The sequence below is a fragment of the Nerophis ophidion genome, linkage group LG13, assembly GCF_033978795.1.
Source record: "Nerophis ophidion isolate RoL-2023_Sa linkage group LG13, RoL_Noph_v1.0, whole genome shotgun sequence".
Lineage (NCBI taxonomy): Eukaryota > Metazoa > Chordata > Actinopteri > Syngnathiformes > Syngnathidae > Nerophis > Nerophis ophidion.
The window spans coordinates 20,792,176-20,809,560 of NC_084623.1; the positions used below are offsets into that span (position 1 = coordinate 20,792,176).

The window sequence follows — 17,385 nt, forward strand, 5'->3', positions numbered from 1 at the left end:
GGTCTTGGGGCAGAGCATGGTGCAGGAATTGTACAGCCAGTACAGGGCCATGTCTCTCCTCAAGATTGAGTCCAAATGTAATTCTGTCTCTGTTTGATTCTTTGCCTTTTTTTCTTGTTTAATAGATGTCATCAGTGTTTGAACCTGACATTTGGGAGAATGGTTGCACCAGTAGATTGTCGGGAGGTGCACAGAAATTCAGGAGTCTCTCGGAAAAATCGTGAGGGTTGGCAAGTATGTTGCTAGGGCGGGAAAGCTATTCATAGAAGGTGAATTCATTAAAAAGTGCATGTTAGATGTTTTAAGAAATCTTTTCTTGCGGCCCAGCCTCACCCAGTTTCTGCATCCAGTGGCCCCCTGGTAAATTGAGTTTGAGACCTTTGCTCTAGGTGTTCCTACAGAAGAGGAAGAAGCAGATTTCGCGTGCACCGTAACAACCTGTTCTCACTTCTTTCTTGTTCTCCACTTTCTTGTTGTCTTACTTTAACTGCCTCTGCATATGTAATATTTGTTTCTACTCTGATTTGCGGTATATCTGTTGCCTGTTTCCTTATCACACATCCCCCATAAGCTGCTGTTTGATTCCCTCCACAGTTACAACACTTGATCTGTTCATTGCTTCTACATTGTCCATATTCATGCTCCCCTCTACACCTTCCACATCTCCTCTCTCAACATGGCACACACTAGCTATGTGCCCATAGCGTTGGCACTTGAAACAACGTACTGGGGGTGGAACGTAAGGTCTAACGCAGGGGTCGGCAACCCAAAACTTTGAAACCCAAACCCAAACCCAAACGTTTGGTCCAAATTGGACCAAAAATACAAAAAACAAATCCGTCTGGAGTCGCAAAAAATGAAAAGACGTATATAAGTCTTATAATGAAGGCAACACATGACGTAAGTGTCTATACTACATATATTAACCTACAATCAAAATCACTATGTGTCACAGGCTGAAGCAAAATTGAAAGAAATGTTTAAATTTAACATTTATTCGACACATTTTTACAACATTACAAACCATTAGTAAATCAGATGCTACTTAGAAGGAGCAATAACTTCTGGAAATTGCTGGCTTTTAATGGTCAAAGGTAAAGATGTGTGTGTCTAAGGTAAGGAAAATGCAAGGTGTCTTCTTCTAATAGATGTATTACAATCTTTGCAAGCTGGGAAACGTTTGCTTTGATCTGGAACAACATGGCACACAAACAACTATCTGAAATGCAGCCAAATACACATACAGATAATGTGTCATGAGACATACAAATATAAGTTATATAAAAAGACGATCTAAGTAAAGGAAATCAAATGAGCTCAAATATACCTACAAATGAGGCATAATGATGCAATATGTACATACGGATAGCCAAAATAGCATGTTAGCATCAATTAGCTTGCAGTCATCCACTGACCAAATATGCCTGATTAGCACTCCAACAAGTCAATAACATCAATAAAGCTTTTTTTGTGCTTTCATGCACAGCATAAAACGTTTGGTGGACAAAATGAGACAAAGAAGAAGTGGAAAATTTTGCATGTAAAAAAAACTATAGTGTCACAGTCCACACTATGGTGAGTTCAAGAACCGCTGAAATTAGTAGGACAAAACGATGTTCACCAAATACTCTCATCAGTGAAGCATAAACACAAACATATTAAACAGTGGGCTTTCTAACAATTGGGAAGGTTTGTGTCATGTTTGTTCTAAATCAGGGGCGTCAAACTAATTTTAGATGGGGGCCACATGGAGAAAAATCTACTCCCGAGTGGGCCGGACTGGTAAAATCACGGCACGATAACTTAAAAACAAAGACGACTTCAGATTTCACAACAAAATTAGGCATAATAATGTGTTAATTCCACAACTGTATATATATATATCGGTATCGGTCGATATCGGAATCGGTAATTAAGAGTTGGACAATATCGTAATATCAGATATCGGCAAAAAAGCCATTATCGGACATCTCTAGTCGTTATTTATACTTTCTGAATAAATGATGTGATAATGTTCATCAGTCCACTCATTGATAATAATTTTCAATCTATCAAGATAATAAAATATCAACATCAAATTACAGGATGTTATTCATGTAGTTTGCTAATTTTCCTCGACTGCTGCATTAACATTATGTTTTTTTTTGGTTTTTTCCATATGTAGCATCATCTACAACAGGGGTCGGCAATTTTACCACTCAAAGAGCCATTTTGACCCGTTCCACAAAAAAAAAAAAACAATGGGAGCCACAAAACTCTTTTGAAATTTAAAATGAAATATACTGCATACAGACGTTTTTTTTTTTTTGCTTTCCGCTATGTCTAAACCAGGGGTCTCAGGCACGCGGCCCGCAACTTAATATGAAAATTTAACCTTAATATGAAAACTCAACGTTAGTGCGGCTCGCGAGATTCATATGATTGCCGCTTGACAACATCACACTTGCCAACCCTCCTAATTCTTCCGGGAGACTGTCGAATCTCAGAGCATATATTCTGGCAAATGTATGCTGGTGTTTACCCTGACAACAATAATAAGGGTGTGCTATGATGGGGGAACCTTTAACGCCCCCTACAACCTGTGCTAACAGCTTGCCAGCCCAGTAACATGTTGAATGTGGTGACTGCAGACACGCGTAAATCAAGGCATACTTGTTCAACAGCCACACAGGTTACAGTGATGGTTGTGATATAAATAACTTTAACACTCTTACTAATATGCGCCACACTATGAACCCACACCAAAGAAGAATGACAAACACATTTCGGGAGGACATCCGCACTGTAACACAACAAAAACACAACAGAAGAAATAACCAGAATCCCATGCATCTCTTCCGGGCCACGTTATACACTCCCACACCCCCCAACCATGCCCACCTCAACCGACGCACGGAGGGGGTGGGGTGCGGGTGTATAAAAAGTGGCCCAAAAGAGATGCGTGGGATTCTGGTTATTTCTTCTGTTTTGTTTATGTTGTGTTACAGTGTGGATGTTCTCCCGGAATATGTTTGTCATTCTTGTTTGGTGTGGGTTCACAGTGTGGCGCATATTAGCAAGAGTGTTAAAGTGTTTTATATCACAACCATCAGTGTAACATGTGTGGCTGTTGAACAAGTATGCTTTGCAATTGATGATGTGTACAATTAGGGGTCGCATGCTTCATGAGTCCAGCTAGCACGCAGATAGCATGGCGTGAAGACTGGCGCGACGATATGTGGAAGACAACGCTAAAAATCATTGTCATAACCACACACCCCCAAAATAGTTATGCGGGTGTAAACCATGGACTGATAGTCCAGGGATTTTACTGGAAAAAGTACTGAAATTCTGACAACCTCTCGGAAAAATCTTGAGGGTCGGCAAGTATGCAGCTGAGCCACATCAGAGTGATCAAAGAGCCCCAGGTGGCTCAGGAGCCGCGTTGCCGACCCCTGATCTACAAACATACACAGAATTGCTATGGTGACCACTAGTGGACACATTCAGAACAGCCGTTTCTTTCATTCAAAAATTTCGCCTCATTTTTATATTTAGCAAACTCATCCCGTGGGCCGGATAAAACCTGTTTGCGGGCCTGATCCGGCCCACGGGCCGTACGTTTGGCAGCCATGTTCTAAATCAAAAAACATACTAAAACAAAAATATATTTACCACCCCATCTTTATCCCTTTCTAATCCTTTTTTAAAGATGCTCCAGGGAGACGGTGGTAAGGAGGCGCACACGGCCCGAGAGCCACGGGCTGCTGACCCCTGTTCTAATGTAAAAGCTTCAAAACCCAATCATAATTCTTTCCGGGAGGAATTCCTCGACAAACTGCGCAAGCAAAGGTTTGTTCTCCGTCTTTTCTACGTTTCTAAATGTCATCACCTCTTCATCAGTGTGACAGCTGCCACTTTAAATTCTCTTTTTAATTCCTTTGGATTTGAACCTCTAGAGCAGTGGTTCTTAACCTTGTTGGAGGTACCGTATCCCACCAGTTTCATATGCGCATTCACCGAACCCTTCTTTAGTCAAAAATAAAAACTTTTTTTTTTTTTTTTTTCAAATTCAAGACAAAGTTATATGTTTTTGGTAACAATTTAGTATGGGGAACATATTCTAAGTAAACACTTAATTTAGAGTTATTTGGTTAGTGTAAGGGTTAGAGGGTTAGGGCCAGGGTTAGAGGGTTAGGTTTATAACAAGCCCATGCCGAATAAAGCATTAATAAGTACTTAATAATGACTAGTTAAGAGCCAATATATTACTAATTTGCATGTTAACAAACAAGTAATTAATGGTGAATATATTCCCCATACTAAAGTGTTACCATGTTGTTTTTTACTGGTGCATAAAATGAACCGTGCATGAACATCAACTTGTTCAAACAACAAAACCAACACAGTGCATAAACTCACAACAAATTACACATCTGCAAATCAGTCTGACTTCTGTTGTTGCCGTATCCGTAATACGCCGAAAGGGAGAAGTTTTTATTTACACGAGGAGTCGGGTGTGTCTTGACCTCCGCTGAACCCCTGAGCTCGACTCACCGAACCCCTGGAGTTCCATCGAACCCAGGTTAAGAACCACTGCTCTAGAGCAAGGGTGGGCAAAACATTTTTTACCAGGGGCCGCATGAGCAACCCGAGCACAAAATATTTAAATTACATTTTTCTCAACATTATTTTTGATACACTGTAAGATAAAATAATAATAATAATAATAAAAGTAATAATGATTTCATTTAACCTTACTTACATTTATACAAAATCTGATTGCTTTTGATGGTTTTATTTAAACTCTTAATCCTTAAATTTTTATATTAGGCTATGTGAAATTGAAATGAGAAAACCAAAACAATCATTGAATCACTGCAATTTATTTTTAACTTGTTCACAGTTTAACTTTGTTCCTCAAACAAGGAAAAACAACATACAACTTAACAAGTTTATAGAAATACTGCAATACAAAAAACAATAAGTAGTTATGTTTTCCACTTCAATTTACCTTTTCAGTGCGAATAATCCAGTCTGTTCTGGGCTTGAACAAGTGCATTGAAATCTGGCTGAATATCTGAGGTGGCTATGCCAAGGACAGCTGAGAGGCTCATCAGTGATAGAGGACCTGTGTTTGGATTTGTTGAACTTTATCACAGAAAATGTTCGTTCACATACATAGGTGGATCCAAAGAGGACCAAAATCCTCTGAGCATGACTCCTCAGGTGTGGAAAGTTACCCTCTTTGAGGGAGGAGTAAAAGTACAGCAGTGAGACTGACCTGAAGTGCTTTGCCAGAAGTAGGTCAGACTGCAGGTCAATGAGCTCCATCTGAACATCGCTTGTTGCACTGTCCACACTGCAGTTGAAGGGAGAAGAAACCATGTGCATTTTACGCTCAAGATTTTGGAAATCTTGAAATCGCCTCAAACTCTCCATCCAGTGCTTCTAACTTGAGTACTTGTGGAGGTGATCGGCCGATCTTGTGGCTTTCTTTAGTGTTGGCAAGTGGGTCAGAATGTTGTCTTTCTCTTGGCTTGAGAGAAGCTGCAACTTTCTCATGAAAGCCGTCACTGCACTGTCCATATCATCCACAAAAAGGCCCTTGCGCTGCAGTTTGACATTCAGTTCGTTCATGCAGTCACATCCACAACGAATCCGAGTTCTGCCACCCAGTCTTCATTTGAAAGTTCTGGGATGTCATGTCCTTCCTTCTCACAGAAATTCTGAATCTTGTCTCTCAGGTCCCAGACACTTTTCAATACTTTGCCCAGGATGAGCCCTAACGTTGCTGCGGTAGCTTATGTCACCATGTTCTCTCTCACTTTCTTCCAAAAGTGCAACAAATTGTCTATGATTTAACGCTCTTGCTCTGATAAAGTTAACTGTTTTACTTACAGCATCAACAATGTGGTAAATTTTTAACACTGTCTTACACAACACTTCCTGATGTATAAAACAATGCAAAAATGTCCATTTCTGCACAGGGTTAATTTCTGTCACTTTATCCTGCATCCTCCTGCATCCAACATTTTCCCCGTCAGATTTGGACAACCATCTGATGTCACACCTGCCAGTTTGTCCCATTTCAGTCTTAACATGTCCAGAGACGCATTTACCTCTGTGAACAAGTCATTACCTGTGGTTGTCCCTTTAATTGACTGCATGGCTGCCAGCTCCTTTGTGATTTGAATTGACTGCATGGCTGCCAGCTTGTCCCATTTCAGTCTTAACATGTCCTGAGACGCATTTACCTCTGTGAACAAGTCATTACCTGTGGTTGTCCCTTTAATTGACTGCATGGCTGCCAGCTCCTCTGTGATTTGAAAGTCTGCAGTTATCCCACGTAAGAAGATGAGCAGCTGGGCGGTGTCACGTACATCGCAGCTCTCAACCAAAGCCAGCGAAAAACAGTCAAAGTTGGCCGTTCTGTTCTTCAGCTGAAGCTCCAAGTTTCCAGCGATGGTCTCCACCCACCTCGTTACAGTGCATCGGGAGAGTGACACGTTCTCAAATGCGCCCCTCTTCTCCGGGCATATCAATGCAACAGAGTCCAATAAGCAGCGTTACGTTTTCTGGCGATTTGGTGATAAATTACAAAACTTGTCCTGACAGCTGCATCTCTGGGGGTGTGAATTTGGCAAAAAATCCTTGTCGGGTTTGCAGTTTTACCATCATCGCATTAACCTCCTTTGCGCGCTCTTCTTCAGATTTCTGTATTTTTCCTCGTGCTTCGTTGCCTAGTGGCGATTCAAATTATATTATTTAAACACAGCAGCCAAAGGGACAACCAGTCAATTAATCCTGCATTAATCCCGCAGTCACTTTATCTTGCATCCTCCTGCGTCCAACATTTTCCCCGTCAGATTTGGACAATCAATCAATCAATCAATGTTTATTTATATAGCCCCAAATCACAAATGTCTCAAAGGACTGCACAAATCATTACGACTACAACATCCTCGGAAGAACCCACAAAAGGGCAAGGAAAACTCACACCCAGTGGGCAGGGAGAATTCACATCCAGTGGGACGCCAGTGACAATGCTGACTATGAGAAACCTTGGAGAGGACCTCAGATGTGGGCAACCCCCCCTCTAGGGGACCGAAAGCAATGGATGTCGAGCGGGTCTAACATGATACTGTGAAAGTTCAATCCATAGTGGCTCCAACACAGCCGCGAGAGTTCAGTTCAAGCGGATCCAAGACAGCAGCGAGAGTCCCGTCCACAGGAAACCATCTCAAGCGGATCAGCAGCGTAGAGATGTCCCCAACCGATACAGGCGAGCGGTCCATCCTGGGTCCCGACGAGCGGTCCATCCTGGGTCTCGACTCTGGACAGCCAGTACTTCATCCATGGTCATCGGACCGGACCCCCTCCACAAGGGAGGGGGGGACATAGGAGAAAGAAAAGAAGCGGCAGATCAACTGGTCTAAAAAGGAGGTCTATTTAAAGGCTAGAATATACAGATGAGTTTTAAGGTGAGACTTAAATGCTTCTACTGAGGTAGCATCTCGAACTGTTACCGGGAGGGCATTCCAGAGTACTGGAGCCCGAACGGAAAACGCTCTATAGCCCGCAGACTTTTTCTGAGCTCTAGGAATCACTAATAAGCCGGAGTCTTTTGAACGCAGATTTCTTGCCGGGACATACGGTACAATACAATCGGCAAGATAGGCTGGAGCTAGACCGTGTAGTATTTTATACGTAAGTAGTAAAACCTTAAAGTCACATCTTAAGTGCACAGGAAGCCAGTGCAGGTGAGCCAGTACAGGCGTAATATGATCAAACTTTCTTGTTCTTGTCAAAAGTCTAGCAGCCGCATTTTGTACCAACTGTAATCTTTTAATGCTAGACATGGGGAGACACGAAAATAATACGTTACAGTAATCGAGACGAGACGTAACAAACGCATGGATAATGATCTCGGCGTCTTTAGTGGACAAAATGGAGCGAATTTTAGCGATATTACGGAGATGAAAGAAGGCCGTTTTAGTAACGCTTTTAATGTGTGACTCAAAGGAGAGAGTTGGGTCGAAGATAATACCCAGATTTTTTACAGAGTCACCTTGTTTTATTATTTGGTTGTCAAATGTTAAAGTTGTATTATTAAATAGAGGTCGGTGTCTAGCAGAACCGATAATCAGCATTTCCGTTTTTTTGGCATTAAGTTGCAAAAAGTTAGCGGACATCCATTGTTTAATTTCATTAAGACACGCTTCCAACTGACTACAGTCCGGCGTGTTGGTCAACCATCTGATGTCACACCTGCCAGCTTGTCCCAATTCAGTCGTAACATGTCCAAACACGCATCTACCTCTGTGAACAAGTCATTACCTGTGGTTGTCCCTTTAATTGACTGTGTTGTCTGTCACTTTATCCTGCATCCTCCTGCGTCCAACATTTTCCCCGTCAGATTTGGACAACCATCTGATGTCACGCCTGCGAACTTGTCCCATTTCAGTCGTAACATGTCCAAACACTCATTTACCTCTGTGAACAAGTCATTACCTGTGGTCGTCCCTTTAATTGACTGCATGGCTGCCAGCTCCTCCGTGATTTGAAAGTCTTCAGTTATCCCACATAAGAAGGTGAGCAGCTGGGCGGTGTGTCGTACATCACAGCTCTCAACCAAAGCCAGCGAAAAACAGTCAAAGTCGTCCGTTCTGTTCTTCAGCTGAAGATCCAAGTTTCCAGCGATGGTCTCCAACCGCCTCGTTACAGTGCGTCGGGAGAGTGACACGTTCTCAAATGCGCCCCTCTTCTACGGGCATATCAACGCAACAGAGTCCAATAAGCAGCCTTACGTTTTTTGGCGTTTTGGTGAGAAATGACAAAACTTGTCCTGACGGCTGCATCTCTGGGGGTGTGAAATTTGGCAAAAATTCCTTGTTGGGTTTGCAGTTTTAGCATCAACGCATCAGCCTACCTTGCGCGCTCTTCATCAGATTCCGGTATTTTTCCTCGTGCTTCATTGCCTCGTGGCGATTCAAATTATATTATTTAAACACAGCAACCTGTGTACCACAAATTAAGCACACATCTTTACCTTTAAATTCTGTAAAGAAAAACTTGGCAGTCCATGTCTTGTTGAAAACACAGCATCCGTCATCAACTTTTCTTTGTTTAGCGTGAGCTGACATCTCGGGGGTAACCGCCATCACTTGTCGCTGTGCACCTTCACACGGACATACGTCCATAAATAACACTTTTCAAAATAAAAGCAGCACAGTTGTATTGCACGCACGACATAGATATTTTTTAAAAATGTATTTTGTAATTTGTGATTGCAGCTGTTCACATTCCCTCACAATCACGCAGGCGCATATGTCCACACGGAAATAAGGGAAATAAGACAAATATCGCTTTTCAAAACAAAAGCAGAACCGTAGTATTGCACACTTGACATTAAAGGCCTACTGAAACCCACTACTACCGACCACGCAGTCTGATAGTTTATATATCAATGATGAAATATTAACATTACAACACATCGGTAATACAGCCGGTTTACTTTACTAAATTGCAATTTTAAATTTCACGCAAAACATTCTGTTGAAAACGTTGCAGAATGATGACGCATGCGCGTAACGTAACGGACTGTCAGGAAATATTAGCGTAGCAGCCCTCACAGCTAAAATATCGTCGGCTTTAATCGCATAATTACAAAGTATTTTGGACATCTGTGTTGCTGAATTTTTTGCAATTTGTTCAATTAATAATGGAGACTATAAAAAACAATGCTGTTGGTGGAAAGCGGTGTATTGCAGCTGTCTTTAGCACCGAGACTCAGCCGGTGTCTCTTTGTTTGTTGTGAAGCTTTAACACAGAGCGGTCAAGCGAACATGTTTCCCTACATCAACCAGCATGTTTTTGGATGGGAAAATTGTGATATATATCTTACCGGAGACATCATTGGATTATTCATCCTCCTGCAGTAGCTGTTTAAAAGGCAGCTGTGGGCTTGGCTCGTCGGCGTTTCGCTGAGACATTGCGTGTTCACCGCAGCCATCCGACCTCCAGGTATGTCTTTATAATCTCACTAAAACACTATTAAAACAATAAGTAGATAAGGGATCTTCCAGAATTATCCTATTAAATGTGTCTAATTACATCTGAAACGCTCACACTGCCGCCGCCCGGAGCCGTCGCTTTTTATTTTATTATTATTTTATTTTTCTTTCTAGTCCTTCGCTATCAATATCATCATCCATGAATCTTTCATCCTCGCTCAAATTAATGGGAAAATTGTCGTTTTCTTGGTCCGAATAGCTCTTGCCGCTGGAGGCTCTCATTATAAACAATGTGAGGACGTGAGGAGCCCTAGTGACGTCATCGTCTGCGACTTCCGGTAAAGGCAAGGCTTTTTTATCAGCACCAAAAGTTGCGAACTTTATCGTCGATGTTCTCTACTAAATCCTTTCAGCAACAATATGGCAATATCGCGAAATGATCAAGTATGACACATAGAACGAACCTGCTATCCACGTTTAAATAATAAAATCTCATCTCAGTAGGCCTCTAAAATGTAGTTTGTAGGATTTGATTGGCTCGCGCGGGATGATCAGGGACTCACAAAAGGCTGGATGTAGCCCACGGGCCGCAAAATGTCTGAGTCTGTTTCAGAAGTTCAAATTTTGACTCCTCTATATTTATTCAACAGCCATACATGTCACACTAAAAGTGGCGGTACAAACAACGCCAACACTGTCATAAACCTAAGCCATAGAGTGAAACCACTTAACACAACATCGACAGACATATTTTGTGAGAATGTTTGCACGGCAACACATCATAAACACAACAGAACAAATTCCCAGAATTCCCTGCAGCACCAACTCTACCGGGACGGTACAATATGTACAAATGTGCAAATATATAATAGGATACAATTATATGTATTCACTTCAATATTATCATATGTAATTTTGCATTCTGAACCAACAATGTATGACCTTTTATTCTAAGTGTTCGCTACAAATTCGATGAGTCGTTAACTCAGCTCCACTCAATGTGAACAGCTTAACCCACAATTTATGTTTTAGTATTTTTCGTTTTTTTTTTATAACTTTGAACAAAGCTCAGCACACGAATTTCCGTGTGGTTGTATCCAAGGGAACATAAACAGGACGTGACGTCACGCGCAAACTACTCTTCGGCAGTGTGTTCAAAACATCGGCATCTTACTATTTTGTGAAATTAGTTGGCGAAAGTATACGTATAACCTCAAGTAGTTGATAACTACACTAAAGTTGTCAGCAACTTTTATCTATCCACGTCGTTCTTTATTTGAAATGGAAACTCCCTTTATTAGATTGTCTTTGACATAATATTGCTCACATTTAAATAAGCTTCTATTTTGACGATGGTCACTCAAGAACGGTGAAATGAAACAAATTACAATTGGAGAAAACACCGACACAAAAGACAAAACACTTCACAATTTCAGGAAACAAAACAACAGAAAACTAAACACTTTTCAAATTCAGATAACGCTAAAGCCGTAACAACATACAATTTCTTAAACCGGAACGGGTATTTTCCAAAATAACAAGTATTGACATTTAGTGCAAGCAATTATTTCGTCCGTGGAGCCCGGAAAAGGATGTAACGACTCATTGACTTATGATAGGCTGATTGAACTGTCAATCAATGTTTTGGGCCATCCCCTTTCCGGTTTCAGGAAATTGTAAACTGTGTCGGCTTTTGTTTATTTGGGTTCTCCGAAACTGTAAGTCGTTGTCTTACTTTCCAAAGCAGAAGGTATCTCTAGGCTTACGTATGCAGCTATTTCTTTAGATGTTAACCAAAAAATATGTAAAACTATTGACAAAATACTGATTGACTTTATTTGGAAAAACAAAATTCATTATATTAAGAAATCTGTTATAATGAACAATTACAATCAGGGTGGTCTAAACTTTCTTGACTTCACTACACTAAACAACACCTTTAAAATTAATTGGATAAGACACTACTTGAAAGACCCTACCTCAATTTGGAACTTTATTTGTCATCATGTATTCTCTAACCTTGGAAGCCTAAAATTTTTGCTATTGTGTAATTATAACATTGACAGGATTCCTGTTGCGCTCTCAAACTTCCACAAACAAGCCCTTCTATTATGGTCTCTTGTATACAAGCACAATTTTTCACCTACAAAATATTTCATCTGGAACAATAAAGACATATGTTACAAAAGGAAATCTCTTTTCCTCAACAATTGGTTTAACAATAACATTATTTTAGTGAGTCAGCTTTTCAATAAGGAAAGTCAACTTTTTAATTACCAAGAATTTCTCAACCAATTTAAGATACCTGTGACTCCCAAACAATTTGCTATTGTATTTGATGTCATCCCAACAGGTGTTATTATGTTGTACAGGGCTTACACGCCTCCTCTTTCTGCTGTAAAAATTCTGAATGATCCACTTGACACTCCCGTGGGGAAACTTTGCTTAGATAAGAAAAATAACAGAAAAATCTGCAGCTTGTTCCAAAATGATTGTGTGTCTGTCTCCTATGTAATTTCCTTATGGAATAATGTTGTAAATGACATCTGTTGGACCAAAACGTGGTCCTTTCCTAACAGGTATTTTCTTACCAACAAAGTCAAAGAGATATCATTTAAAATCATCCATCGCTATTACCCTGTAAAGACTGTGATGGTTAGATACAAAAAGGACATTGATGTTACCTGCACCTTTTGTAACATGCACCCAGAGACTGTCAACCACTTGTTTTGGACTTGTGAAAACACTCGATCACTATGGCAGGGCATCTGTCGCTTCATCCTGGACAATATTTATGACAAATTTGTGCTTTACTTTAAAGATGTGATTTTTGGTTTTACACTGTATGAACAAAAATTTGAAAAGGAATTCTACCTTTGCAACCTCATTATTTTATTGGCTAAGTTTTATATTCATAAATGTAAGTTTCTTAATACCCGTCCTATCTTTTGTGCCTTTAAAAAAGATCTGGAACTTTACATTAAAACGCTCTCTACCTCTAACAACAAAAAAGCTGTGAAAACGATGATGCTGTGTTCCAAATTTAAGTTGTTTGATGAATCGGAATAAGCCAACGGCTTTGCATTTTGTTTATTATTTATATATATATGTTTTTTTTTAATTTTTATTATTTTGAACTTACAACCCCCTGGCGCTGTTTTGTACTGTTTTCATAATGTTTTATAATGTTGTATATTGTTGTTTGTCTCACTGTTTGTAATTGTTGAAATTTATAAATAAACCTTTAAAAAAAAAAAAAAAAAAAAAACTGTAAGTCGTTGTGTATTTATTTATTCCTGAAATTCTTAGGTGTTCCGTTTTTAGTTCATTTATTTTCAGAAATTGTAAGTTATTTGGACTTTTTCTTACTGTAATAAATGGGTTTACAGAAGATTTGTTTCATGAAATATTAGAGTGTTTTTCACTTCCAGGCCACTGTACTAAAGGGCTTTATCATACAAAAAGTATGTTCTATTATCCAAACAATGCACTCGCGTTGTCCTTTAAAAAATAATTAAAACTTTAATTTAAAACGCTTTCTACCTTGAACAACCAAAAAGCTGTGAAAACGAAGATGCTGTGCTCCAAATTTTGATTATTTACCGAATTTGTGTGAGCCTATGGATTTACACACATACACACACATGCATATTTGTGTGTGTGTGTGTATATATATATATATATATGTATATATATATATATATATATATATATATATATATATGTGTGTGTGTGTGTGTGTGTGTGTGTGTGTGTGTGTGTGTGTGTGTGTGTATATATACATATTTATATATATGTATATATATATATACATATATATACATACATACATATATTTGTATGTATATGTATAGAAGAATCCAATATATATATATACATATATGTACAGAAAAACGCAATATATATATATATATATATATATATATATATATATATATATATATATACTGTATATATACATGTATACATATATACATATATATGTATAAATACATATGTATATACATATACATATATACATATATGTATGTATATGTACATATACATATGTATATATTTGTATACCCACATATGTATGTACATATGTATATATATATACATATATGTATGTATATATATATACATATATATATGTATATATATACGTATATATACATACATATATATGTATATATATATACATATATATGTATATATATACATATATACATACATATATGTATACATATATGTATATATATATGTATATATATATACATAATATATACACATACGTATGTACATACATATATGTGTGTATATATATATATACATACATATATACGCACATATATATATACATACATATATTTGTATGTATATGTATAGAAGAATCCAATATATATATATATATATATATATATATATACATATATGTACGGAAAAACGCAATATATATATATATATATATATATATATATATACATGTATACATATATACATGTATAAATACATATATATACATATACATATACACATATACATATATATACACATATATACATACATATGTATATATATAGGTATATATACATATATGTATGTATATGTACGTATACATATATATATATATTTGTATACACACATATATATACATATATATATATATGTAACAGGGTCAATTATATATATACATAAGTATATATATACATATATGTATGTATATATATATACATACATATATATATATAAATATATATATATATAGATATATATACACATATATATTTATGTCTTGCAAATAACAAATCATGTATTTTGTAATGTTTTATTATTGTTATAATTACACAAAATATGTAAGTTACATGTAAATACCTGAATATTGTTACATATATATATATATATATATATATATATATATATATATATATATATATATATATATATATATATATATATATATATATATATATATATATATATATATGTATATATATATATATATATATATATATATATTGCATTCTTCTTTAGTACCATGAATTGATTAACGTGGACCCCGACTTAAACAAGTTGAAAAACTTATTCGGGTGTTACCATTTAGTGGTCAATTGTACGGAATATGTACTGTACTGTGCAATCTACTAATAAAAGTATCAATCAATCAATCAAAAGCTATTGAATTTACAACCCCCTGGCGCTGTTTTGTCCTGTTTTCGTACTGTTTCTGTACTTGTTTTGATTATTATTATTTATTTGCTTGTATGTAAATGCTGAATATCATAAATTAAGGTTTTAAAAATAAAATAAAATAAATGCACTCGCGTTTTTATTTAGAAATATTTTCAGCAGAGTCGTAAAACAGCAGGTCCACGGCAGGAAGATGTTTTTGCAAAAGCAGCGCATGCGCAAACGAATTGGCCAGCTCAACTCAGGTAGTGAGAGAGCTTCGCAGTCAGTTGCTACTTTGCCGTGTCCTTCATTGTTTGTTTTTTATGTTTTAGTACACAATTTTTGAATTTGCTAGCTCAGTATGAGTCCAATGAAAGCACCCGTCGAGCGTGTCAAGAAAAACAAGAAGGGAATCACCGTGGACTTGAAAAAGACGATCTGCAAGGAGTACATCAATGGCGCCCGCATTGTTGATCTTGCTCGCAAGTACGACAGAAACAAGTCCACGATCGCCACCATCGTGAAGAAAAGGGACGTGTTTGTTGACGCTGACGTGGCGAAGGGGGTAAAGTATCTTCGAAAGGGCCGGGAGAAAATTCTGGACCAAGTCGAAAAGATGTTGCCCGTTTGGATCCACGAGAAACAGCTAGCCGGCGACATCATGTCCGACAGTGACATTTGCGAAAAGGCTCGATGTTTACACGCCAACTTGTCCAGGGAAGACCCTTGCGGAAGCACGGAGGACCACTTTAAGGCGAGCCGTGGATGGTTCGAGAAATTCAAAAGGCGAACCGGACTCCTCCGCGTTGATCCGCGAATCCAGGCCCTGAGCCCCGGCCAGGCCGCGGCGGAAGATTTTGTCAAACACTTCTCAGATTTCATCGACCAAGGGGGCTTCGTGCCTCAGCAGGTGTTCAGTTGCGACGACACCGGACTTTTTTGGAAGAAGATGCCGAAAAGGACCTACATCACGGCGGAAGAGACGGGGCTACCGGGACACAAGGTGATGAAGGATCGCCTCACGTTGCTAGTCTGTGCCAACGCCACCGGTGATCGTAAAGTCAAACCGCTGCTTGTTTACCACTCCGAGACTCCCAGGGTGTTCAAGACATGCAATGTTATCAAGGACACGCTGAGTGTTATGTGGAGGGCCAATAAGAAGGCGTGGCTGACGAGGCAGATCTTTACCGAGTGGCTAAACTGTGTCTTCGGCCCCACGGTGAAGAAATATTTGTTGGACGAAGGCTTGCCGCTCAAGGCGGTGTTGGTCATGGACAATTCCCCCGTCCATCCCCCGTACATGGAGGACGTTCTACTGGAAGAGTTCTCCTTCATCACCTTAAAGTTCCTGCCGCCCGACATCACACTGGACAAGCTCGTTGTGGACAGCTTTAAAAAGGAGTACACAAAAGCCTTATTCCAGCGATGTTTCGACGTGACGTCGGACACCCGGCTCGCGCTCCGAGACTTTTGGAAGGATCATTTTAACATCCTGACCTGCATAGGACTGATCGACAAGGCGTGGAACGGCGTGGCGAGGACGACTCTCATCGCAACGTGGAGGAAGCTTTGGCCGGGGTATGTCGCCGAATGTGACGTGGAGGGACCGGAACCCTCGTCGGCGGTGGAGGAGATCGTGTCCCTCGGCAACACCATGGGCTTGGTCATGGACAAGCGCGACGTGGAGGAGCTTTTGGAGGAGCACGACGTGGAGTTGACCCCGGATGAGCTTCTGTGTCTTCACTTGGAGCAACACAAGCAGGCCTTGGAGGAGCTTTCCTCGGGAGTGGAGGAGGAAGCGGTGATGGAGATCCCTTCAGCTGAAATTAAGGATATGTGTGGTTGGTGGGAGAACATTCAGGGGTTTGTGCTGAGCACCTTCCCGGACAAAGCTGTGGCCAGTAGGACCCTCAATCTCTTCAATGACAACATCATGGGTCACTACAGGCACATTTTGAAGCGCCGCCAGAAGCGGGTGTCTATGAATATGTTTTTGGTGCAGCAAGAACCGAGTGAGGCCCAGTCTGATCTTGGTCCTATGATCGTCAAGACGATTAAGAAAGAAGAAGAGGAGGACTATCTTTTTGAACAGTAACCCAGGAAGAAGAGGGCAGAGCCGGCTGTCCACCAATGATTTCAACTCAATAATTTATATTTTCACCCGATGCCTTAATCCAGTGGTTGTCAAACTTTTTTCCACCAAGTACCACCTTGAGAGCCAAGCTTTTTCCAAAGTACC

The 17,385-nt window shown here is 39.3% G+C and overlaps 1 protein-coding gene and 1 pseudogene across 1 annotated transcript; one reads left to right on the top strand and one right to left on the bottom strand.

Moving 5' to 3' along the window:
• Window positions 1-4,997: 4,997 nt before the first annotated feature.
• Window positions 4,998-6,069, bottom strand: LOC133564878 (general transcription factor II-I repeat domain-containing protein 2A-like; annotated as a pseudogene).
• A 9,438-nt stretch (window positions 6,070-15,507) lies between these two features.
• On the top strand, window positions 15,508-17,241 carry LOC133564879 (tigger transposable element-derived protein 1-like). The gene has a single exon (XM_061919416.1). It carries the CDS (start codon window positions 15,508-15,510, stop codon window positions 17,239-17,241), a length of 1,734 nt encoding a protein of 577 aa, XP_061775400.1.
• Window positions 17,242-17,385: the final 144 nt, after the last annotated feature.

What these genes read in the sequence shown, in the direction of transcription:
- LOC133564879 (XM_061919416.1), top strand. Translation starts at nt 15,508, where the DNA reads ATGAGTCCAATGAAAGCACCCGTCGAGCGTGTCAAGAAAAACAAGAAG.